At 35.9% G+C, this 27,563-nt stretch overlaps 1 protein-coding gene across 7 annotated transcripts in view; it reads right to left on the bottom strand.

Annotated features, from left to right (window-relative positions):
* Positions 1 to 27,563, bottom strand: part of NRP1 (neuropilin 1) — a 176,149-nt gene that overhangs the window by 90,825 nt on the left and 57,761 nt on the right. For all 7 annotated transcript variants that reach the window (XM_031939716.1, XM_012551217.3, XM_031939718.1 and 4 more), the window contains exons 4-5: positions 14,051 to 14,232; positions 4,268 to 4,495 (exon numbers count right to left, since the gene is read on the bottom strand). In XM_031939716.1, the coding sequence (XP_031795576.1) occupies positions 4,268 to 4,495; positions 14,051 to 14,232 (410 nt within the window). The remainder of the gene's footprint in view (positions 1 to 4,267; positions 4,496 to 14,050; positions 14,233 to 27,563) is intronic.

Genomic DNA, 27,563 nt, shown 5'->3' with positions numbered 1-27,563 from the left:
TTTTTATTAGGGCAATTTAGCCCCATCTCTTCCCCCTTCCCCCACTCCAACTATTACCCAGCTCCTTAGGGGGAAAGGAACCTTTGAAATAGCAAACAGAAGAGAACTTTGTTTACTGCAGACTCATAATTTAGAGAGTCTCCATGACTCACTGGTTTATAATTTTTAAGACATGCTTGGTAATTCTGCATTCTATCTTTTAGAATATTGCCCCCGGATATCATAGTGCTGCTCTCTTTGGTAGCCTTCAAGATATGGGAGTGAAAAAGGCTTTTTTGAGTGTACTACAAAGAAGTATTGAATTTTCCTGTACAACAGTGAGACCCTAGCCAAGCAAAGTAATGCAATATTGATCCGGGGTGTGTGGTAGAAGGGAAGTAAAGGAGGGAGTACTTTTTATATATGTGATTAGTTGTATATTTGGATGTTCAGAGCTTTTGGATTTTTCTTTTTGCTCACCTCAACTTTTGAGATAGGAATAAATTAGTATTGTGCATAAGTAATACCTTTTTTTGAGTGTTATTCTAAAAAAGTGGAATTGCAATTATAGAAAAAAGAAATTGTACTTCCAACTTTGTGATTACAAAGATACAAGTATAATGCAAATTGTACTTGGAAAATTGTGCATGTAGCATGTAATTGGGGGGAAGTCATTAGATTAAAATGGCAGTATCTTATCAGTAAGAAAGTATACCTCTCTCTGACTTTCTAACGATACCTACTCTTGATTGCAATGATTATTCATACAGTAGTATGAATTTCTTCTTGTCTCTCCATTTATTGTGATCCTGCTTTAATTTTCTTCTATTGTGCAAAACTTTATTCATCTTTTCAAAAATGATAATCAATTTTAATAAAGTACTTTGGAGGAAGAAAATATATGTATTTTAAAAGTACAATATATGCTGAGTATAATTTTTTATGAGCTAACTAACATGCCTTTTATTAGACAATTTTTGCAGTACAAAGAGTACCTCAGGGAGTACCTAAAATGATTCCTACCACCCATCCATCTCTGCCATCATCCCAGAAGGTCCAGGATTTATAATTATCTTAGTAGTTTTAAGAGTTTAGGTTTAATATCAAACTATAGATAAATAGATTCTATTCACATTTCACATGACCAGAGTCTATTCTTAAAACATATTCACAATCACTGGAATGTAGATAACAACCAAAGATTAAAAAAAAAAAACCCCAATAAAACAATAACAACTTTATCTCTACTTACATCAACAATTGAAACTAAGCATTAATTTTTGGTTTCGTAATTTGGTGCAAACACGTGTGGAATTAGCCAGGGCAGCAATAACCCATGGCTCTCAAGCCATATATGTAAACTTCCTTAAATTACTTCTAAGCTGATACTTGAGAATCTAAAATACTCAGAAAAAGTGGTACATGAAGATGAAACATTCATCATGTGCATGCTTCATATTCTTAGTTTTTAAGTAAACTGCTTTTCTTCAAAGCCAATGTAAATCAATGGGTTGCTTTCAATTACTTGGCCATTTAATTCAATGTTTATGATAAAATGCAACACAAAATCATTCAATGGCTGAAAGCCTTCAGCGCCTTCTGCTTGTTGTTTTTAGAAAGGATTTCAAAGATCCATCACAATTTTACTGGCAGAGGAATTGTATGCTTTGAAATGCTATGACAAAAATGTCTCTGGTGCCACTGAAAAGCCCAAGAGAATCTGGTCTCTCATTTGGGCTAGAAAATTAGTGAGACATTTTGCTGGAGCAAGCTAGACAAGGTCAACTAAATATTAACAAATACATAAACACATTTATCATATTCCACAAACCATTTTACTCTGGGAATAAGTCAAACATGCTAGACTTTTAAAACATGAGGGAATAGCATGGCTGATAACTTGTATGGTTAATTGTTCCTCATTTCGACTCAGTGATTTTCTAGAACCAGAAAATTACTACTTTGAAAAACCCTTGACATTAATAACAATGTACTCCATTCGGAAAGTGTTCTAAATATGTTGCTTGATTGGACCTTCTTTTCACATGTCAGTTTAAATGAAAGTTCTAGAGGGTAAGGCTGAAAATTTGGGTTGTGCACAAATAAACCCATTATTAAATGTTCCAGCTATTGTTATAATGTTGTTATCACATTGTTATAAGACTGTTTTCCTAATTGATGGATTGAATGCTGGGTAGTCAATCAGCCCACTGTTTTGGCAATCTCATTACTTAATGAAGGAGTTTCAGTAAGATCATCATAACCCTATTTGTATGATAAAACCCCTAAGGAAGGATTTAATGTTAACTCACTCATTTCATCTAATGACAATATAAGATTTCACTAAATCTAATTTTCTCCCCAGTTGTTTATACATTAAGAAACTTCTCAAAGTCGAACAGTAACTAACATTGATGATATTAATACCAGGAAAATGGACGTGCAAGTTCTGCCATAACTTTGTCCATTATTCACTTACAAAGTGAATTGAAATAATCCTTTATTTAGTTATAGTTGCTACCATAAGTATGGCAAAAAAAGCACCAGAAATAAAGAGCTTAGATTATATGATTTTTATGATCCTTACCAGCTGCAAAAAATATCATAGGATTCTTGGAAATAGTTGGTTGAATATGGCCTATTCTTTCTTAAGAACTGCCAAGTTGCCCCATTTGGATTCATGACCTGTACTTTCTCCAGGGAAATATGGATGTTAAGCCAGACTAAACACACCACCAACAAAGCAGCTGAAACAAATTATTTGATATAATCTCCCTTGGTCAGAATTCGGGGGAGGAGGGATGTATTTTAGCCATTTACCTTCAAATTCCCAAAGATTAGCATAGAAAATGTTAATTTGGAAGATAAAGAAAATCACTATATTTCATATTTGGGTATCTGGTGACTCCTTCAGAAAAGGGTTAAAAGAGTTTGGCCCCAACTTAACAGCCGCTTCCCAATGCCTGAAATTTGGAACACACAGGGTAAGAGGGTTGTAAAAAAATTAGGAGTTCTCATTTGTTCTTTAGCCTTAATTTTTTTGAAATTTTCCATGGCATTAAGTTTGGGAGACAAAGTTATCCTTAAAAAGAGCATTCGGATTGTTCAATCACTTGAATATGTGTGTGTGTGTGTGTGTGTGTGTGTGTATTTGTGTCTAGGGAGGGGAAAAATAATTTTGGGAGATCAGGAGCTCTGGATAATTGTCTCAGTTTTTAAAGCTGTTAACTTATTCAGTGACCTTAACCTCTCTGGGTCTCTCTCTTCTTTTGTTCAATGAGACGGTTGGTTCAGATTGGTCCCAAGCTTCTTTAACACAATCCAAATGTGTGATTCTATAGTGGACTTTTTAAGATAACTTAAAAATACCAAATGAAAGCTTGTCTCATGATATTTGAAAAAGGAATCTTTGGGAAGTCAATGATAAGAAAGATCTGACATACATCCAAATATTTGTGGCAACAATTTTTGTACTAGTCAAGAAATGGAAACAAAGTAGATGTCTACAAACTGGGGAATGGCTAGATTTGTTGTGGCACATGAAGGTAATGGAACCTCATTCTGTTATGGGAAATGATGAACATAGAGAAGCATGGGAAGACACAGGAACTGATGCAAAATGAATTAAATAGAATCAGAAAAATGATATCCGGTAGGGACCAGCACACTATAGCCCAAGGGCCAAATCAATGCAGCTGCCCCATATTTGTATAGCCCAAGCTAAGAATGGTTTTTACATTTGAAAATACAGTGAAACTTTATTTTAAAATATAAAAACTATTCTTACTTCAGGCTATACAAAAAAACCCCATAGAAACCATATTTTTAAAAAGGCAGCAGCTTTTAGTTTGCTGCTGACCTTTGATAAATTCAATGACTATAATAAAGTAAAAGGAAAAAAAGCTAGCAACAAACAACAAAACAATTGAAACCAAATACTGCAAAATTATAATAACCAAGTTTGACTCCGAAAAAAAGAAATGAGTAGGCCATGTCCTTCTTAGCAGAGGCGAGGAACATTAAATACAATGTCAGTTATATTCAGAACATAATGACTTTTTCAATATGTTGATTTTGCTGACCTTTTTTCACCCTCATTTTTATTCTTTATTTAAGGGGTTATCCTTTGGAAGGAGAAGAAGGAACTGATACAGTAGGAAGTATAGGTAATACAAAAAAAAAAAAAAGAGATAAAATGTGTTTCAAAAAAAAATAAAATAAAAACAGCCTATTATCCTCTGTCCAGCCCCTCCCTTCCCCAGGATGCTGTCTCTCTCCTTGTTCTTACCATCAGGGAATCCATCCCAGATTTCCAGTCGGTCATATCGACAGAACATCCCCCCTGGAGGATTACTATCAGGCTCAAGGTCAAAGCTTTCGAATTCCAAGATAATCTCTGACATCTTTGGTGCAAAGATAATATAAGTACATTCAAGGCCATTGGGATACTTTTCAGGGAATCCAGGGGACTTTATCACTCCAGTAGATGAAGTATAGTTTCGAGAACATTCAGGACCTATAAAGGCAAAAGCAAAACAAAGCAAAAAAAAAAATGAGAGAAAGAAATGAAGTCCTAATAAGACAATAACCTATGAAAGAACCTACTAAATTAGTATTCACTGTGCGAATCACTGATTCACCCGGTCCTTCCCATTATTGATAGGTATGAAAATCATTGTGTTCAGCACAGTTTTTCCATTTGTGTGGATCAATTTGAAAACTTCTGCTGGCTTGGAAGGAAAAAAAATGACAACTATAAAATCATGTGGGAACAATGAATGAGTAAGCTGCAGAAATCTCGACAGAGCCCCAGAGAAATAATTATAGCCCCTTCAAGCTTAAATCTTTAAATCTTAAGGTTGACAGCCATTTATTGGTGAAATAGAACATTTACAAAAGCGGGTGAGTGAATTCAGTAGAGGGAGTGCTGGTTTCAGATTCCTACACCAGTGACTGAGTAACTCTGCCAGATGTGACCTATGCCTTTTTGACAAACTAAATGTGAAAGGTAATTCGTACATGTACCCAGGGTGAGTGACTCATTCTGAGTGGTGTTGACACAGGTGTGCCAGTAAAGTGTGGCTGTTAGTGAAGGCATGATAAACTGTGATTACAGGCAATGTTGCTGAAGTCACCTAATATCAATGTTGACATACTAACCTTCCTCAAAGTATCAGTTCTAGTATATTCTGCTGTTCTAAAAATTGTTGTTTATGGTGGAAAAGTTGGTGATGAGGGGGAAAAAACCCTATAACATTTAATTGGGTCTGACTGCTTCAACCGCTTCATCTTTACAAATTGTGGTGGTTTAATATTTCAAGTATCCGACAAGGGCAGTACCAGAAAGCTGGTATTATTATTATTATTATTCAGTGACAATGGCAGTGATTAACATACTAATGATGATCACAGGCTCTTTCTTCTAAGGAAAAGGTCTTAGAGGTGACATAGTCCAGTTTCTTCATTTTGCAGAAGAGGAAACTGAGGCTGAAGAGAATTAAGTGATCTATCTTAGGCTAGTGCTGGAGCTAGGATATATATCGAGATACTTTCTCCGTATGCAAGGGCTCTTTTCACTGCCACAAGTCGCCCTTCTCAGGGTGGTCCCATCATCTGATAAATTCATTCCTGTTCTACCCACAAAAGAAAAGAAAACCACCTGAATATTTGAAAAATGTACTTAACTAAATGGCCATATGAGGATGCATGCTTTTCCATGTATTTTTCCTCTATCACATGCTTCAAAGGATTCATTTTAGGAATCCCTATGTGCATATGAAATGCCAGGATGACCTTAATTTTACAAGAACAAATTTTGGGGAGCTCAGCTCCATAGTTCATCCTGTGTGCATGTCAGATACAAGGATCATCTTAATATTATAAGAACAAATTTTGGGGAGCTCAGCTTTCTATTTCATTTTTTGGGACAGGTGTAGAAGACTATTCATTAAAATATCCCTGAGCAAATAATGAAACTGAAGTTCCTGTAATTAAATTCAATAAATACTTTTTAAGTGCCTACAATGTATGTGCAAAACACTGCACAAGCTTATAGGGAAACAAAAGCAAAAAAAAAAAATCATCCTTATTCTCGAGGGACTTACATTATATGAATGGGTGGAGATGGTGTCTTTATAAGTAAACAAGTGCAAAGTATATACAAAGCCATTTTAAAAGGGAAAGAGCATTATTAATTAGAAGACTCAGGAAATGCTTTCATTAGGAGGAGGCAGCTTCAGTAAGCTCTGAAAGAAGCTAGGGATTCTACATAGCAAAGGAAAAGGAAAATACATTTCAGACTGGAACAAATTGTGCAGTTTGGAGATAGAATGCTTTCTAGCAGAAACTCTACTACCATGTGACTTGAACATGGAAAGGATCTTAGGGATCAATAAATCTCATACCTCATTTTACAGATGAAAAGAGCTAAAATCTCAGAACACAGGTGCACCAGAAGGACCAGAATTTAGAAGGATGAAGCTTTGTCAACTGAGGTAGTATATATATATTTTTATACATGTGGCAAAGAAAATAGAGATATCAGGACGAAAATGTTTATTACAAAGTAAGATTTGTTGTTGTTTAGTCATTTTTCAGTCCTGTCCAACTCTTTGTGATGCTATTTGAGGTTTTCTTGGCAGAGATACTGGAGTAGTTTGCCATTTCCTTCCTCCAGATGTGGAAATTGAGGCAAACAGGGAGAAGTGACTTGCTAAGGGTCACACAACTAATATAGTGTCTGAGGCTGAGTTTGAACTCATAGAGGCGAGTCTACCTGACTCTTGGCCAGTCACTGTAATCACTGTGCCACTGTTTTTAATTATTTGCATTTAAAGTGCATTTGTACAAAGAAAAACATTTCTAGTATATTTTGGTAAAATTATTTAAGAACTTAGCATTTTTGATGAATTTGATCCTTGTTAAAAAAAATTAGTTTGAGCAAATATTCTTTACTGGATAGTCCTCAAATTGCCAAGAAATCAAAAAGAAGTAGTCACGCAAGACAAGTTAATTTTATTTCCATTTAATTCAATGAAACAAAAGTTCATGAAGATCTTCCCCATTTATAAGATATCATTTGATGTAGACCCTGTTTTCAAGAGGCAGGAGACAAAGAATCATAGGTAATCAGATTACTGGGATACCAGAGAGAGTGGGATTAGTGCAAACAAAAAGTATAGGCAATTGTGCAGAATGCCATGGTGCACAGAGTGCTGGACTTGGAGTCAGGCTGACCATAGCCTAAGTTCAGATCTGTCCTCAGACACTTAATGGCTGTATCTTAACTGGCCAAGTCACTTAACTCTGTTTTTCCTCAGTTTTCTCATCTGTAAAATGAACTGGAGAAGGAAATGGCAAACCATTCCAGTGTCTTTGCCAAAAACCCCCAGATGGGGTCATGAAGAGTAGGATACTATAAAGCAACAACAACAAATGCACAAAAAACCTTGAAAGTTCACTTTCAATTGTTGGGGAGAATTTAGTGAGGAGGCTAGGACTCAGGAGAAATCTCATCAACTGGATATAAGGAGATTTGAGGCATGAGAGATAATAGAAGTAAGAGCTTAGAGGAAAGAGTGAGAATAGGGGACAGTGAATAGTTCCATTTTGCTGGGAACTAGAGTACTTTGTCAGTTTTTCAGTCATGTCCAACTCTTTGTGATCCCATTTGAGTACACAATTGTTTAAATTGAATGTAATTGGAGAGTTTGAGAGGGGGTGTTTTCCCTCTGTATTGCATTATTTTGGCTGAATTTCAGCACAGAGAACATTTGGAAGCCTTTTTGAAAGGGCTGATTCCCTCCCTTCCTCTCTCCCTTCCTCTCTTCTTTCTTCCTTACTCCTCCCTTCCTTCTTCCCTTTCTTCCATCCTTCCTCTCTTGCTCTTTCCTTTCTCCTTTCCTTCCTTCCTCCCTTCCTTTCTTCTTTCCTCCCTCTTTCCTTCCCTGGACCTCTCTATTTGGCCCAGGCTGAAAGGAACAGTGGCCACACATAGACCATATCCTAATACTGTTTGACATGGAAACTATGACTTGCTCCAATTGGGGTTGGTTTGCACTTCCTTCAGTAATTTGGTGAACCTTGCCTGCTGGAAGCTCCCCATATTGGTGCCAGACTTAGTTTAGACCCTTGATTGGCTTTAACCCTACTGCAACTCAGAACTTTTGAACTTGTAACCCACCAACCTTAGCCTCTTCAGCAATGGGAACCATAATTATGCTCATTCTCTCATTCTTTATTTTTTATCCCCCCCTCTCTTCCCCGTTATTTATTTTTCAAGAATCAGGGAAGAGTCAAGATGAACATTCATGGACTTGGGAAATTTAAATGGAAAGGGAAGATATTCCAATTTGGGATACACCAAGGTTGAGATATCAGTGGGATTCCAATTTGTTCCAATGTAGTTTGCAAATCAACTTTTTAAGTTACGCTGGTGGTCTTTCAGCTAAAAAAGAACTAAAAAAGTTCGAGTCATTAACCTATAAAGGAAAAGAAAGGTAGCCTTTTAAAACTGTTTATTTCCAGGGTGTAAAACTCATTGGAGCTGACCCCAAGTCAGTGTAGTCAGGTCCTCATGAAGCAATGAAAAAAGAATTGTGTTGCTGACTGTAACCAAGTAATGAAAGGAAAGCAGCTTTATTCTCCCTCCACTTCCCAAATTACTCAGGTGATGAACACTAAAGGGGCTAAGGGAGTGAAGCCCACCTGGCAGGAATAAAAGGCAGTTCATTGTGAAGCATTAACACAGATGGTTTCGTGTAATCCCATGACTGTTCTCCATTTTCTTATGCTAGATACCTTGGGAAAGGACACTGATATCTAAGGCCATTAGGGTACTATCTGAGATTGGAAATTGGGTAATACAAAAGAACTTCAGTTCTGTCTCTTGACATAAAGCAACTGTGTAATCTTGGGTAAATCCCAAGATTAATTTTCTCATCCATAAAATGGGGACAGTTATGCTAGCACTACCTATATCATAGGATTACTAGTTAAAAGTGCAAATTAGTTACATAAATGGCAAAGCATTTTAGAGATGGTAGCTATCATTTATGTTATAATCTTGACTCTTGATGTGACAGAGCAGTTTATGGTAAGGGGTTGGTTATTTCATCTTTGTGTATCTCAATTTTCACTTCTGTTGGATTCAATGATGCTTAAAATCTCTCCCAAGTCTCTCTCAGATTCTCTGGTTCTCAGTTTAATCCATCATAGGGCAAAAGTAGTTTTGACATTCTTTTCCCCATGTGATAAATTTGCAAAAAGGGGCAGAATGCTGTAAGAGATAGAGCATTGTCCTTGAAGTCACAAAGAAATGGGTCCAAATTTTGCCTTGGACATAGAACAAATGTATATTTGGGTAAGTGGCTCGACTATTCAATGTTCTGGGATACTTTCTAAGAGTATAAGTTATGGAGGACCATTAATGGAAAGAGTTTCTATATGAATGCAATCACACATCTGAACCAAAAATTAAAAGGTTTCATAAAATTGACTATAGCCAAGAGATGATTTAAACAGATCTATGGTAGGTAATTGGATAAAAGGAACCCCCTAGAGGAAACCTAGTAGTGAATAAGAGTAGGTAGATTTAGCAACTCTGTGTGTGTGTGAAAGAGAGAGAGAGAGAGAGAGAGAGAGAGAGAGAGAGAGAGAGAGAGAGTAAATGAGAGAAACAGAGAGTTAGCAAATACTTTGACACAAGACTTAAAAGGATTTTCATGTTGATAAGTATTTTTGCAGACTCTTTGCTAGCCTGGATATAGATGGAGCACATACAAGAATGTCATATTTAGTAGTTATGGACATATAACTAAAAATTTTATTTTTCTACATTCAAAATCCCAGTGAAATCATGTGTGTCAATCCACAGCTCCTAAGATTCTCTAGCATCCCTTTAAATCCCACAAGACTCATAGCACTGACACAGACTGTTCCGGTCATCAGGTTGAAAGGTCTTTGAAAATCCACATTCAGACTGGGATGCTCAGATAGGGTGGAGGAGGGTAAATACAACAAAGCTGTGTCCTCAGGGTAGCAGTGAACCAAAGACTCATAGATACCTAATGGGTAGGAAAATATCTTGCAAAGAGTAAAAAGTGTTAATGGCCCAATGGCACTACCTCTGAGGCTATGGGCAACAAAATGGCCTGATTTTTCAAAGAACCAGAATATCAGGGCCAACATATGAGTGAACTAATTTTTTAGTTATATTATTTTATGATTAAGATGATTCATGTGTATTGAAATTGTAAGGGCTATTCTTACATTCTAGAGGTAAAGCTAATCTTACCTATATTAGAATACAACTTGTTGGACAATTTTATTCCTCTGTATCTAAAATACTCCCTCCAACCCCCATCTATTTTAGCCAAGGGTCTTCCATATTTACAGTAATTATGAAGTTTTTTCTCCAGTATATATTCCACTATATCCAGTATATAGAGTAAACTCTATGATGTAAAACAAAAATTTTTCTGCAATTGAAGACCCTTCTATATTGAAAAGATGAAGTTGGAGAGGTATATGGAACTGTTTGATGATGTGCTTTGAATTATAAAAAGTAAACTGACTACTTACATTTGTAACATCAGGCAATGGACAACCACCATAGCCTTTGAAGTTGGAAAGATAACTCATGATTGCCCTAAAAGTTTGGCCAAGAATGGGGAGAGGTTTAAGGAGGAAGAAAAACCAGGATCTGGCTGCAGTAATCAAATATGAAATTGTAATGACTTTGGAAGTGATATTGGGAGGAAGAGATCTTTGAGGTCTATAGAAATAAAGTATATTAGTATGCTGATGGACATAAAGGACATGGGATTCTGTGATGGCGCAAAGATGATTATACATAGGTGACAGCAAAGAATGGAGTATTGGGCATGGAGCTGGAAAGGCCTGAATTTAAATCCTGTCTCAGATTTAGGTTTGTAATCCTAAAATTTCACTTAACTTTTGTTTGCCTCAGTTTCCTCATTTGTAAAATGGAGATTATAATTTCATCTCCCTCTCAGGGTTGTTGTTAGGATAAAACAACTTAATATTTGCAAAGCATTTTGCCAACTTATATAAATGCTAGTGATTACTGTTATTATCGTTATTGTCCCAAAATTTAAAGAAGGGTTGGGAAAATGATGGAGATAATTAAAAAATTAGGGGATCTAGAAAAGAGTTTGTTTGGGAGGAAGGGATAAAGTTTCCATAAGTCATGGCCATACATGTATGTCTCTTTTCTCTTTCAATCAATTAAAAAAAATACTGATTAAAAAAAGCAATTTTTAATAATCTTTATGGGATGTTACTTCTTTGATAAAAGCATGTGTATCTGTGTGTAGATTATGGATAGAAAGATAGGCTAGTTCATTAAAAATTCCAACATAGATCTTGACACTTAAGAATGACTATAAATAGAACATCATTAAGCGTGTTGTTACCGTGAATGTGAGTATATGTCCTATAAATGAAAATTTAACCATTATATTGGGAAGAATAATGGATTAGGATTCAGAGCACCTGGTTCTGAATCCCTGCTCTGATATTTTCTCCCTGTGGGATCTTGGACAAGCCACCTCTGCTATCTCAGTGTCTCAGCTGCTTATCTGTAAAATGAGGAGGTCAGAGAAGAGGACCTCTGGTTCCTTCCTTTTTTAACCTCTGATCCTATGATCTCAAATGGTCTTTCTACCTCTGACAGTCCAGGATCCTCTTTCCATGATCCTGTAAATTCTAGAGTCATCAAATCAAGTCACCATTATTAAGTAGTTTTGTGCCTGGTACTGTGTTAAATTCTGGGATTACAGAGAAAGGGGGGGGGAGGGGAGGGAGGAGGATAATGGTTGGGCCCTCAAGGAGTTCTTATTCTAATGGGGTAGGAAACACAATTAGATAAACAACTGGGTACATAAAAATTACATATAGAATAGAGAGAAAACAGTATGAGAAAGGAAAGCATTAGCTACTGGTTAGATTGGGCAAGGCAGTAGTTAAGATAAGTTTAGAATTGGGATGTCTTTCTTTGAAGTTCAAGAAAGTCTTATTATCTCCTTCTGAAGGGGTCTTAATGAGCACCTCAATTAACTACTTGGTTGGTTCAGAATTCACTACACTCCAGATCAGAGATGTCAAACTCATCCTAACACCAGATTAAAATGTAATTGGAAAATATTTAACAAAATTTTAAAAAATGAAGATAATGTTAAATTATGGTTTTCTAACTCAATATGTAGCCATAGATCCATCTCTATTTTTGACATCAATGCTCCAGACTACTTGGAAAAAAATAAAAACTCCATATTCAAATTTAATGAATTAACCTTTTAGCTCATCTATACATTGCTGACCCAACAGAAAGGGACTATATAATATAAAATGTTAATCTAGTGAAATATAAATGACAATCATTTTAATTGATGTTATTTTTACAAATTCTACACTCAGTAATATAATTATTTTTAAAATATTGACTCTGGGCATGATGAGAAGCAATGGGAGACAGGGCTGGCCTAGGAGATAGAAAATCCTGTCTCTGGCACATATTGGTTCTATGGCCATTACAGTGCCCCAGGAACTCTATAGGGTTATAAATTGTAGATGAATTTGCCATTTTTTTGGGGGTGAAGTTGTCCCAAGTTCACTACATAAAGATTATAACAACAACGACGACGATGATGATAATGATGAACAAAAGTTGCAAGGTACCAAGAAAGACTTTAAAGATCCAAAAAAATATACAGTCCCTGCTGTCATGAAGCTTATAGTCAAATAGGGTGATATGATACATAGAAGTAAGTATAATGCAAAGCACAATGTAAAGGGACAAAGAAAAAGATCAGGCAGAGGAAAAGATTATTTTCAACTGGGGAATTGGGGGTGATTTCATTGACCAGGTGCCAACTGAGTTGGACTTTTAGGAGGTGGAGATGAGGAGACCTGTGTCATCTTCCTTCCTGGAAGATTGTTTGTGGGAATTCAAGATAGGAAGATAGGACCCGGAGATTCTAGAACTTCTAATAAACCAGTGTGGCTTACAGTGCATGAAACAGAGTAAATGTGGTAGGCTATGGAGAACTTTAACTGTGTAGTTTATCCTACAGTCAATTGGTAGTCACTGAAGCCTGCTTCCTTTTCCCATGCTTAAGCAAACCTTGGACTTGGCTCACTTTTGTGTGAGAGTGCCAGCTTCAAAAAACTAAGACAGGAGGAGGAAGCCCTGTATTTAATATGTGTGAGGAACCTCAAGTCTGTAATGAGCATAACGTGAGGTGTTTTGCAGGTAAAGTTACACTTTTTAAAATTAATTAATTTGCTTAATGCTTCCCCTGGGAATTGAAGCATATGATGAACCAGACTTTCCTTTAAGTTACCTCACAAAGCTTCCTCACTGCTGCACCCTAATAAAAGGTTAAGCAAATGATTAGAGTGGTGACCTATTCCCATTCCCAAAGGAAATAGCATTTCCCACTATTTATTCCTGCACTCTCCAAGGGGCTATTTTAATAGCTAGGGTAAACAGAGATTTAGTGTTTCTCCCACCAGTATGGAAATTAAACATAACATGGAGGTGGCTTTCTGAGGACCAGACATTCTTGAATATAGTAGCTAGGAAAAAGAGAGAGATGAAGTTGGAGGAGGAGTGTGTGTGGGGGGGTCCTTTAGGAGTGCTGGTCCTTTAGGAAGGAAGGACTTCTATGAATTCAAGGTGGGAAGGGGCTAATCCTGCTTTCAAAAGGGACTTTTGGGCTACTCAAAGGATTAAAGAACCAGACTTTAAGCATGGCTTAACTCTTTTATATTCTTTAAAGAAAGAGAAAAGTAAAAAGAAATGCTTTTTAAATACAGTTTTGCCAAAGCACATTCACTGACTGGTCACAGCATCTGAATAATGTTGTCTTGATCTGTTTCCTTCCCAGACAGGGGAGTGTGTGTGTGTGTGTGTGTGTGTGTGTGTGTGTGTTTAAAATACTGCTTGCCATCCTTTGTTTCACTCTTTCATAAAATATTAAAATCAACTATTGTTAAATAGAAAAAAGACACACACTAAGGTCTGCCTAATTATCATTTGTTCACTCACCTCTCTTGAAAATTTCATAGCGTATGGAAAATCCAGCACCATGTGTCTCGTAGTCAGAGACAAACTTGATAAACAGGAATGGACCTGTAGACACCAGGGGAGGAGGAGCTATCTTTCCACAGTATTTGCCCCATAAACGTCCACTTGCACTATCTCCATCAATGACTTCAACGTAGTCATACCTAATGGAAAAACACAGGGGGAAAACATGAAGTAAAACAAAAAAAGTGTTTCATTTCTACAAATTCTGAGCCTGACATGAGCCAGAGTAGATTGTTGGGCATTGGGGGCGGGGATGGGCGGGAATGCTCCCCACATCCATGACTCCACCACACAGTGAAATCTAGCAAAATGAAATAATTAAAATGGACTACATCATGTCTGTAGACATCATCTGGCAACACAGAACTATTAGGAAGAATGGTGTCCATTATACTGGCAGACAATGTCAGCTAAAGTAACCAATTAACAAGAAAAAGGAAATCTCATGAGCACAATTCTGTATTATTAAATTGTGTTTCTTTGTCTATGGTAGTGGTGTCAATACATAATGCTGTGCATTCTTTTCAAACTGTGAAGTTCATTTATGAATTCAAAATGTCTCTTTGGCTGGAGCTCTCTATGAACAATACTTTGATTTCTGTGAACTACCCTCTAAAACATATGGCCACAGAATAATAAATGAATTCTTAGCAATTTAACTCAATTCACAGTTCCACTACACTCCAGACAACTTAGAGGAAAAACAAGAAACCCAACCTATCAGTATCTATATTACCTTCTCAAAAGCCATTCTTGGATCATAGAAGTTGCATTTCCCTGCCCCCCCCCCCCAACAACTTTTGTTTTAAAAAAAGAAATAGAATCTATCTTGTAACATTCAGCTTGATTTGCTAGAAGGGAATAAAAAATGTACAATGATGAGATTTAAAATAGGGCTAGTAATAATACTTTGATGATGTGATAAAAGAAATAATGCAATGAAATTCTACTACCAAGTATATTTTGAAAGGACAGAACATTTCTTAGCCCTATAAACAGAAATCACCATTAATAAACTAGTCCTTTCCTCATTCCCATGATAAGAAGAAGAAATTAGGTAAAAAGGTTCATTTGTGTTGTTTTATATATATATATTTCTCTCTTTCCCTGTTTGTTCCTCTCTCTCTCTCTCTCTCTCTCTCTCTCTCTCTCTCTCTCTTTCTCTCACTCCACACACACACACACCACACACAGACACACACAGACATTTATACTCACATATTTGCTTCCCTTTCTTTATCTTAGAAATATTTATTGCCATTTAGAAGTCAGACAATATAAATTGTGGTTGTTTTTCATCTAGAATTGGCATTAAAATGTTATTATCCATTCATTTTAGAACTTTATTTTTCTTCTATGTTTAAGTTGCTTTAAAAATTATAGGATATTTTAATTTCAGGAATGGTTTGAAATGCCAGTAACATAAACTATATCTGACAATTTTTAAGGGATCAAAGGGCAAAAAAATATAATTCTTCATGATGACCAATGTCATCTTTAACGACCCTTTTTAAAGCTATCTTAGGCACATTACTTATGTTTACATAAATTCTCACGAGACAATTGCATAGATGATATCACTAAGTTAAAGTGGACAGCTTAAGGTCTTTTAAATTAAAAATGACATTACCTCATCAGTAAAAATTGCATGCCAGCTTTGGAGTATATCAGGGAGAAAATAAAGCTGACATTGATGGAACTCTAAGCATTAACATATGTGAATTTCTGCATTAACTGCATTTCCTCTGGTGCATCCAATGTTTCTGGTAACTTGGTCAGTTAGTATTGCTGTCCCATTTCAAAGCTAGGGAATGAAGAAGTGTTTGTTTCTCAATCCTTTGGGATTTGCTTTGCTTGTTAAAAGAAGAGAAAGAAGTGAAAGAGGAGGAGGAAAAAAGCATTATTATATTTCAAAGTTCTGAACCAGTCTTTTACATTCAAAGAGGGGACAGCTGAAATGAGTACCATCTCCTATTCATTCAAGCCAAATAAATTGGCATTTGATGGAGAACTCACTTTTATCTCGGTTTCCTCTTTGATAGGACAGGTCTGCTTGTTTTACTCCACAATTTCTTATAATTTAGCTGTGATTTGGTCTGTTTACTGTCTGAACTAGCTACTGTGCATCTAGGCTTTGTCATATAGGCTTTTTGCTTGAATCTTGACGTGATCTGAATATTAAGTGGTTGAATCTTGGTGCATTTTGCCTTTGAGACACAAACCAAGAGAGATGGGTCAGCATTCTGAAAAAGCAAGGACATTTTGGAAGGCAATCTTTTCTTTCAGGCAAAATAGTATCTATTGCAAATACAGTTTAAATGGACAATGGTAGGCACTACTTACCATCAGGCTCTCCCTTTGGTAAAACCAAAAATCATTACAGTGAAGCCAGAGAGATTAGATATTCTCCACAGTAAGAGACAAATCTTGCTGCATTTTCAAGTACTATACCAGTAACCACTAGACTCTCCATTTGGCAAACCAAAAATCATCAAAGTAAAGACAGAGAGATTAGACATCCTCCATAGTAAGAGACAAGTCTTACTGCATTTTTAAGTACTAGACTCTCCATTTGGCAAACTAAAAATCATCAAAGTGAAGACAGAGAGATTAGACATCCTCCACAATAAGAGACAAATCTTACTGCATTTTCAAGCACTACACTAGTAACTACTGGACTCTCCATTGGGCAAACCAAAAATCATCAAAGTGAAGAAAGAAAGATTCGACATCCTCCTCAGTAACAAACAAATCTTACTGCATTTTCAAATTCTACAACTTCACATGCAGAAATGGAATTATTGGAATATTAATTGATCTTCATCCTCAGAAAACAGAAATGCAACAGTCATTTCAGCAACTCTCTTTCAAAGTACTGTGAAACAGAGTCCAGAGAAGAATTTCACCAAAAACAGTTTTTGTAAATAGTCAGAAAAGTGTACCATCACTCCTTGTCAATTATATCATTGCCAGGGAAGTTAAGAAAGCCGCTCGCATCTCCCTCTGGAGTCGATACCAGCTCCACTCCATAAGTTTGTCAGTGACAAATGCAGTGCCAGGAATGTAGGTGTTGTGCCAGCAACCTTCTCTGGAGACAAAATGTGTCACTGCAGCAACGCACCCAGGCTGCTTGGCCTTGGGCCCAGGATACTGAGTTTGCAAATTTGGATCTCCCAGCCGGCCTGCATTGCTCGGTTACTGCTACCAGTGTATGACAAACACTGCTTTTCTTGGGATGATAGGAATCCCATAGTGGGAAAAGCAAAGGTAGAAATGGAATCCCTTGTCTTCACCTTAGTCTAATTTCACTGCCTTAGGTGCTTCTGTTAGGTCTTTAGTGGAGAGCAGTTCATTCTTAAATGGATGCAAGAGAATCCAGATGATCCAGATGAGTTACCAATCAACATTGATGAATTTTCAGAGCAAAAGGTTCTCCCTTTGGCAGAACCAAAAATCATCAACATGAACACAGAGAGATTTGGCATCTTCCACAGAAAGAAACAAATTGATTTTCAACCTACACTAATGAAATCAAAACAAAATAACACAAAACAAAAAGTATAAGGTGCTAAAGTGCATGCTAGGGATATTAAAAGGAAAGAAAAAAGATAGTCCCTGCCTTTCAGCAGCTTTCATTCTAATAGGGAAATATGACATGCCTACAAATAAGTATCATATCATATAAAATATGATAATCTTTTTGTCCAGAGGAAATCTAGAAAAAGTCCTTTATGAAAATTTCAGGAGAGAGAAAACACTTCACCTGGAGAATCATGAGAGACTTCACTGAAGAGGTGCTGGATACTTTAGGATTTTAGAAGATCTGAAAAATCTGGCTAATGGAAGCAATAGTGTCCACAAAGGAGACTTAATCTCATTTGGAGTACAGAAGGTTAAATGCATACACTATTGGCTTTAGGGGAGAGAAAGATCCCCTCACTGATATTTGGACAATGCATCTAGCACATTATTGACCACCCTCAAATAGCTTGGAAGCTGTGTCCTTTGGTGCTGATTGGTTCTAGGGAAAATGGAAAAATAGCATTACTAGTGTCTGAGTGTACCCCTAAATGTCTCATGTTGAATATAAACAGAATTCAGAGAGAATTCGTATCTTTAGGTGATACTTTTGGTAATAGATTTGATATAAGAATTGGATACATTATACACATAGGGAGAAAAAATCAGATGAAGAATGCCTGTTGTTCAAATTATGATATGCAAGTAGGTGCTTTACAGAATTCATCTTTATATATCTATACCTATGTCTAGATCTATTATTGCTCAGTTGTTTTCAGTCACGTTTGACTTTTGGGAGTTTTCTGAATAAAGATATTGGAGTGGTTTGCCATTTCCTTTTCTAGTTCATTTTATAGGTAAAGAAAATTTATAAGTAAGAGTTAAATGACTTGCCCAGTTATAGCTAGTAAGTGTCTGAGGCCAGATGTGAACTCAGAAAGATGAGTCTTTAGTTCTGACATTTTATTCACTGTGCTACTTTGCTACCTAGATCTATATCCACATCAATATATGTGACCCAATATATATGATATCTACATGTCAACATAGCAATCACATATGTATATATCACCTAGACATTGCAAATGGACATGCTGGGTCCAGAATAAACAAGAGAGGAGCAGGATGGATTGCTTTTTTGGAAAAGTGCCTGAATTGATTACAAACTTCTCTCTAAAGCAGTCCCATTTAAAAACAAACAAACAAACAAACAACAAGGACGACAACAACAACAAAAAAACTAACCAACTACTATTGTTGTATACTTGTGAGTCACTGGAAACTATAACTTTCAGAGATCTAAAACTATTACTGAGAGAACTTGTTTGTTATTGTTTGACTTTTGGTCTCCAAGAAGACTGCTGGCAGGATCTTGGAGATGCACATGGTGAATACAATCAGGCTTATTCATTCATATCAAATAAGGAGATAAGTGTACAGGATTTATCAAAATGCATATCAAAAAGAAGATGGTTTATGAAGTGAGAGTGAAAAATAAATGATAGGAAGCCCAAGCCCTCCCAATACTGAGAAAAAGGGAGGGAGTTATAGAACATGGTAGGAGAATCTCTCTGACATACTTATGAGAGGATATGGACAATAGTAGTACCCGGATGGTGAGGAATGAATGGCTGTAATCTTCATTGATGGAAATAATGTACAAATCAATGAGGTTACAGACTCAATTGAGTGTATTTGTCTTTTAAAAGCTTCCCTTCTCTACTGACTTTCCTAACAGATGTGGGTGAAAGAAAAACAAAACACTTTTCCTTACTGGGCTACTCAAAAGGAATGTCAAGTATTCTTTCTAATTCAAAAGTGTACTACACTACACTCCCCCTTTTTTTTTCCTTTCAGTTTTGAGAGTCTAAACACTTCAGTATTCTCATTTCTAAATAATCTAAGTATTCTCTCACTTTAGAATATATTCTTCTTTAGGAGATGAATTGTGTCCTTTCTTCTCTGGACATCACCAGATGTCTCACTGCCGAGCCAGGTACACTGCAAATATTAAATAATAACAGGTTTCCCATAAGGGTGATAAAAGAAAATAGAATACTGTTAGAATTCTTGAAAAGATTACCGAGAGACCATTTCTTCTTTTGGAAGGTTTATGAGTTATGGATTCAGGAAAAAAGCCAAGTAAGAGGAGAAGAAAGTGTTGAGAAAATGAGACATGCATCTACTCACTAAAAGGGGGTTGGGGTAGAGATGACATTTAGAGACCTCATCCATTTGCAGTGTTGAATAGAAGATTACTGTACTTTGCTTAATTTTCATTTTCTCTTGTGACTATATCAATGACCCCTGAATCTCTAGACACTAAAATCTGTTAATAGAAAGAAAGCTAATCCACTGCAGGGTGTTGTTTGAGCTACTGTACCTAACTCCTCAGGGTTTCTGGAAAGTATTATAACAGTTTAATTAAATTCAACAAACATTACCTAAGCATTGACTGCACATGAGGCAATGTGCTAGGTGCTGGGGGAGACAGAAAGGATGAATAAGACATGGTCCCTGTCCTCATGTAGCCAGCCATTGGTAGTAAATACAGAAAATTGATGTTAGGGTATGATACTATTAATTGACTTCTAACAGGACCTGCTCTCACACGCCTAATCACAAATATAATGGTGAAATCTGACATCTGACACAAACTGGAGTGAAAATAATAACTTCAGCAGTATAATTTTCACTTGCCAAAAATGTGTGCCCTTTGGAGCTGTGTTAGTATATTTCTGCACACTAAACCAACACAAATAGCTCAAATATTGCAAATGAGTGCCTGGCTACAATCATTGTGTTATCCAAAACTGGCTTTAAACATACCCAAAAGGGAATAGGTCTTTCCAAATATGAGGCAAAATATTTGGGAATTGAAAATTAAATGAAGAAGAGAATTGCTTAAATAGGTCATCTTTGATTAACCCAACTTAGTCTTGGTTTCTGTAATGGGAATCCAGGAACATGCATTCTCTTTCTTGCTCCGCCTCTACCTGGTGGTATCATCTTAGAACAGTTACTTAACCTAACTTGACATTGCCTTCCTTATCTGTAAAATATCTTTCTCATCCTACCACTTTTGGCACAGTGACACTGGTCTCCTTTTTTTTTTTTTTTTTCCCCCTAAGACATTCTATTTTCCAACTCTTCGCTTGCTGTCTCCTATATCTGGAACTCTTTCCAGGCTCACTTTTGCTTCTGACTTCCTCCAAGTTCTAGCTAAAATGCTACCTTCTGCAAGGATACTTTCCTGAACCACCTTTAACTTAATGCTTTCCCTCTGAGATTATCCCAATTTATCATGCATTAATTTCATTTGTGCAATTGTGAGCCTGCATTAGACTGCATTGTCTCCTGCATTAGACTGTGAGTTCTTTGAAATCAGAAAGTATCATTTGTCTTTCTTTGTATCCTTATGCTTAGCTCAATGCCTAGCAAATGCAATAAATGCCTATTGACTAAAAAGGGGAATTTGGATTAAATGATCTCTTATACTTTTTCTACTTGTGACCCCGTTTTGTACAGGAAATTTTTATATGAACCCAGGAATGTAGTTATATACATAGGTGTATATCACCTATGGTGTACAAATCAAACATCTGCTGATAATAAATCATAATTTTGCAACCCCCACATTCAGTTACATGGAGTTGCGACCCGCAGTTTAAGAAGCTGGGCTCTATAGTGTCTGGGGGTTCCATGACTCTATAAGTGTGCTATAGACATGAACTAGCAAGCAATCAATTGCTTGGTTTGCTAATTGGGGCTTGGGTAGCAAAAACTTGTTCTCAAATGCTTGAGATTTCAGATAATTTATTTGAAAATGCTGACTTTCATTATAGTGTTTTATTTGGAAATTAAGTGAAAGATAGTGATTTCTTTTTTAAACAGCATACTATTAGGGTTTCTACATGAATTTATTTTAGTATAAGAATATAATTTTGAATTGTGATTTCCTCTTATCTGCAGGTGTGAAAATTTGCTTCACAAGTGCAAATGAGAATATCTTAGAATATTGCCCAAGAGAATAAGTTAAATGACTCGCCCATACAACAGAGTTAGTAGGTCTTAGTCTTCTTGACTTCAAGGGCAGATCTCTATTCACTACATGTTTCCTTTGGGGCAAAAATATTGTTAAAAATTGGACAGCTATGATGATATAAGAATGAAGAGGATGATCATGAAGGATCCTGAGGGAAAACAGTATGAGACTTGGCAGCTAATAGATATGGATGATGAGTTTAAGTTATTCCATAACTAAATGGATTCATTAATTCAGTTGGTTGGAGCATGGTGAAGACCATGTTTAGGATTATGTTTTTTAAAAGAGAAACTTGTACCCCTAACTCACACAATTTGGCCCACAAATGTATGTGAATAGTCACAAAATGAAGTCATCAAGGAGTTATGGATGGTTTTATGTGAATTTCACTTTGTGAGAATGTAAAAAAAAATATAAATCCCATGTCTTACTAACGGAGGATTACAATTGCTATTGACAATAATGAAGAGACAGCAAGGGGATCAGTGCATAGAAAACCCTCATTCTGGAGACCTGAATTCAAGGTGTGCCTCTGACATTTATTGTCTTTCTAAGTCATTTAACTGCCCAGTAGTCCAGACAATTCTCTAAAAGTAAAAGTTATAGAACAGTTTCAGTTCTGGGGCAGTTTGGAGACAGTTCTTCATTGTGAATTCTTATTCTGATTAAATCATAGGTCTGAACCAATATTAAAAACACTAGAAATACAGTCTTAAGAACTTAGCCAACAAACTATTCTGGAACTGGAAGCATGATCACATATGGAATTGTTACCCACAATCAACAAGACATATCTATTGTTCAGTCATTTCAATGGTGTCCAACTTCTCATGACCCTATTTAAGATTTTCTTGGCAGAGATACTGGAGTGGTTTGCCATTTTCTTTTCTAAATCATTTTACTAATAAAGAAACTGAGACAAACAAGGTTAAGTGGCTTGCCTAGCTAGTATCTGAGGCCAGATTTGAATTCATGAAGATGAGACTTAATGACTTTAGGCCTGGCACTCTATCTATTGGGCCACCTAGATTCCCCAACCAGAAATAATATATTGATGCATAAAACTTAGGAACAGCATTTTAATAGTTATTATTATACTAAATGCTCATAATCTCCAAATGATTTGGAAGAAAAAATATCCAAAATGTAGATACTTAGCAGAAGAAATTAAAATCATATGGGAACAAGTTTTCTTTTCATGATCTTGTATGCCATCTGAAATTGTATTGATGAATTGAATATTTTTTATTTAACTACAAAGAGTAGTTATTTAATCCATTTGGGCAATAGTCTTCAGACTGATAAATATAAAGGAATAGCAAGATAACAACTTCTCAGAACCATTTCTTTCCAAATTCTATAAAATAAAATGATGACTTTCAACAACAACAAACAACGGAGGAGGAGGAAGATTTCTAGACAGTTCAGTTCACCTGGTAAATGCATTTAAAATGTTAGAAATGCTTTTGGAATAAGCAGATACAATTTCATGAAGCAAAAGTAAAGACTGACAATAGGTACATGACACTGGGTTTGTCAAATGTAACCCAAAGTGGTTGAACTCCAGATGTGGCCCATGAAACAACTAAGATCTGAAGGGAAACAAAAACCTCTTGAACTACATCCCTGTGAATACCAAACAACAAGAGGTTGACAAAGAAGCATTAGTTAAAATGGTTTTAGCCATGAAAATTTGTTTATAGAAACAGAGAGACTCATCTTGGCAATTTGAGACCAGCCCATCACCATTAGAAATGACAAATGGAAAGAGGGAGTGAGGAGAAATATGTAATAAGCACTTTTATTAAGTACTGCCAGACACTGTGCTAAGTGCTTTACAAATATATTATTTGAGATAATGGGTTATATTTAAGGAATACTGAAATTGATTCTTGCAGATTATGCATATAAGTGATAGAAACCAGTCAACACATCACTAAAGGCTCCACAAATATAACACCTACTGAATATCTCACAAGATAGGTCAGAATTAGACATGAGAAATTTTCTACCTTTCATAAACTAATAAATGATAGATAACTATACTGCAATTTCAGATGTCAAAAGACTCTTGAGATTTTAACAAATAAATCATACTGGAACCAAACCATTATCACAGATAAACAGGGGTGATAATACATACAAACTATTAAAATATAAAAATTGTATTTAAAAAAAAGGCTTATAATCTTTGGAATCTTTCAGTCCTATAGGATCATAAATAAGAACATCAAATGTTTTTATGTTTTAGCTATGAAGAAGTGCTGGTAAATACGGATATACAGTTAATAAAACACTAGATAATAGGTAGGGGTGTTGTTCAGCTCAGATAATAGAGAATGTTGTTGTTCAATTGTTCAGTTAATTCTTTGTGATCCCATAGACCGTACTCTCTATGGGATGTTCTTAGCAAAAGATACTGGAATGGTTTGCTATTCCCCCCTCAACTTGTTTTACAGATGAGGAAACTGAGGCAAATAGGATTAAATAATTTGTCCAGAGTCATGCAACTAGTCAGTATCTGAGACTAGATTTGAACTCAGATTGGAATTTCTGATACCAGGCCCAGCACTCAATCCTCTGAGCCACATAGCTGTCTCCTAATATGGAGTGTACTATCCTAAAACCCTACAAAATGAAAAAAAAATAAAGATTAAATATATAAGGTCTTAAATAGAGCATTAATTGGTTAACTAGAGAATACTGGGAAATATTTGTTTTCACTCCACAGTACAATAATAATACAAATTATAATGCTTGACTAGGGATAGGAAAAAAAAAAAGGACCGAGTTGACCAACAGCAGAAATCTAACAAGAAGAGTTTGACATATACTCCAGGAGGGGAAGGTGAGAGATCAAAGAACAGGATTAGAAAAAAGGTTGAATACAGGGGAGGTAACCAATAGACAGTCAAGCAGGCATCAGTTTTAGAAAAGTACAGGATTTATACCATGTAGCTTAGTCTAGGCAGAGAGATATAATTCTATGTACCATCTGTGTGACTATGAGCAAATCACTCAACTTCTAATGCATGTTGATAATCCATATCTAAAATTAACAGATTGGGTTACATGATTTTTAATGTCTCTCCCAACTCCAAATCTTATGGTGGAGAACTCTAGGTCTAAGCAAGAGGGTTTGAAGTGGTTCAGAAGGTTAAAATCTAGTTGATAAGCTTTGATATTAGGGCAAAGATTAATTATTTTCAGTCTTGTTTTATCCACCTGTGCATGGTCCTAAACCAAACGGATAGACTTTGTAACCTGAAGAATCAGAGGTCTACATCTTGATTGAGGTATGACCTGAGATGATAAAATTACCTTATATGTGCATGTCAGGTTCTTAAAAAAAAAGGAATGTGTGTTATACTATAGTGATGATGATATATAAAAGTGCTTTAGGCTTTTTTTTCCTTTATAAATAGGAAGGCCTTTTTATAGGAAAAATGGCTTAATTTTTTCTTATTTGTAAGGAATTTCATATCATAAACAGTTTTTGGTATGGAAGAGAAACTTTATATGGGAAAGCATTTTCTGTCTATTAAATGAGATTCAGAAACCTAAAGATTCACTTTAAATGGGAGCGGGGGAAGAAATGAAAACCTCACTTGGAATTAGAAGGCATCAGAAATGATGGAGTTTTCCAGTGTCAGACATGCAAAATTCAGTATTTATAGGAAATTCACATGCCTTTAATTACTCTAAATTCAGTTCCCAAGTAAAAATGTGCCATCTGGAAGATATTAGCATCATTTACAACTTGTTCACCTCCCTATTTCATAGAACATTTTTACTTCTTGCCAACTTTCCACTGTTCTCCAGGAAAAAAAAAATACTTTTATGTGTTGTCTCAAGATTGGTTTATAAAGCAAGTCAAACCCTCAAGATGTGACAGAAGGATCTTTGACCCATTTTTGAGGCAAGTTTATTTCCTTTTTATTTATTTAAAACCTATATATATATATATATATATATATATATGTATATATAATACATATGTCAGTTTTAGGCAGGTACAGGATTTATACCATGTAGCTTAGTTAAGGCAGAGAGGTATATATGTATATGTATGTGTGTATATACATACATACATACATATATACAAAAAACTTTTGAGGGTTCCTCCCTGCTGTAAATTAGCTTTCACTCCCCCATTTAGCCTTTTTTACCTATCCCTTTGTCCTCCAGTAATTAAAGAAGTCTCTTTTAAAGACAAAAGTAGGATCAGCCATTCTCTGCTGGGGTGAAGTGAGCTGAGAAGAGAGAGAAGGCTTCTGAGAAAGACAGATTCTGTATAAAACGTTGGATTTCTTATCCATAATGGATTCTGACTCTGTTCACAGCATGTAACAGTTTTGAGAATGCTGGAATCCCAGCTATTGTTATTTTGTCCTTCTAACACAAATCTGTCAGTCATAAGGTGATTGGCACTAGGTGCACATTTCTAAGATTTTATGAAATTTAACTAGGGAAGAATAAGTGTGGGTCCTTTCAAAGATGCTGAAAAATGAGCCAGTCATTCTGATATTCAGTAGTAGACCTAAAGAAAACAATGTCTACATGCCAGTATGTTAAAAAAATAAAATCACTAAATCTGCTGATTTAATAACTTGGAATTGGATTAGTGCTATTAGCATGTAATGCAGAATTCTCTCCAAAAATCCCTCTTAATTGGTGTGTGCCAGAGTCACCAGGGTGTGCCTCCTGTTTCTGAGAAGTGGTGAATTTGGCTTATGTGAATACAGAATCATAAACCTTCCATCTTTTTTTTTTTAATCTCTGGAAAATGGAAATAAAACAAACAAAAAAACCTTCTACTTTAGAGATTTAGGGGTTCTATTGGGGAATTTTAAAAGAATCTTCTGATTCTTCCCAATTAGTAATTATTCAGTGGGGATATAAGTAGTTGCTAATCACAGCCTCAGGAATCAAGCTCAGCAAAGCCTTGTTTAAAAAACAACAAAACAACCAAAATTTATGCAATAATGACAGTAGAATCTCCTTAATGTCAGGCAGGTAAATTAAAAAAAAAATCTAATCTTGAAGGAGAAGGATGGAAAACTATACTATAAAAACACAGCATGACTGTGGAATGATTGCCAACTTCAGAAATGAAAGTCTTGGGTTTGAATACTAACTCTGATGCTTATTAACTTTATTTGACTCAGTCTTCTCATATGAAAAATGTGAATAATAATAGAACCTACCTCCCATGGTTGTGGGCATCCAAATGAGGTAATATTTGTAAAGTTCTTTGCAAACTCTGCTTTTCAGTCATTTTTACTCACGTCTGACTCTTTGTAATCCCACTTACATTTTCCCTCTCCTTCCCCTGCAAAGATACTGGAGAGTTTACCATTTCCTTCTCCAGCTCATTTTACAGACGAAGAAATTGAGAAAAACAGGGTTAAGTGACTTGCCCAGGATCACACTAGTATTTATTTGTGTGAGGGTAGATTTGAACTCAGTAAGATGAGACTTTGCTAATTGTAAGCTACAATAGAAATATTAGCTTTCATAATCATCATCACCATATGATCGAATTATACAGGCTTTATGTAAGCTGCTATGATCCTATATAATGCTCTATATATTGTATGCCTAAGAAGATTAAGTCGGACTGGAATGGGAGAATGGAGTTATTAATACAGGTGGATGGTTCCTTTGCCTCCCTGACCATAGTGTAACTACAAATAGAGATGGATAGACTTCCAGGGGAGGCAATGAGCAAGTCGAAATATTGCTTCTTTGTAGAGTCACCACTTGAGGTTTTCTTAGACAAATCCCAAGGCTATACACTCCACAGAACATGGATCCTGTAGCTGTGAACTAACCTACACTCACAACAGGAATATATTGTAAATGCAGGAAATTGATAATGTTCTGCAAAGTCATTTTTCTCCTTGC

The sequence above is a fragment of the Sarcophilus harrisii genome, chromosome 5 (genome assembly GCF_902635505.1).
Source record: "Sarcophilus harrisii chromosome 5, mSarHar1.11, whole genome shotgun sequence".
Taxonomy (NCBI): Eukaryota; Metazoa; Chordata; class Mammalia; order Dasyuromorphia; family Dasyuridae; genus Sarcophilus; species Sarcophilus harrisii.
The sequence above is the reverse complement of the archived record's forward strand: the minus strand, read 5'-3'. Positions and strand labels throughout refer to the sequence as shown.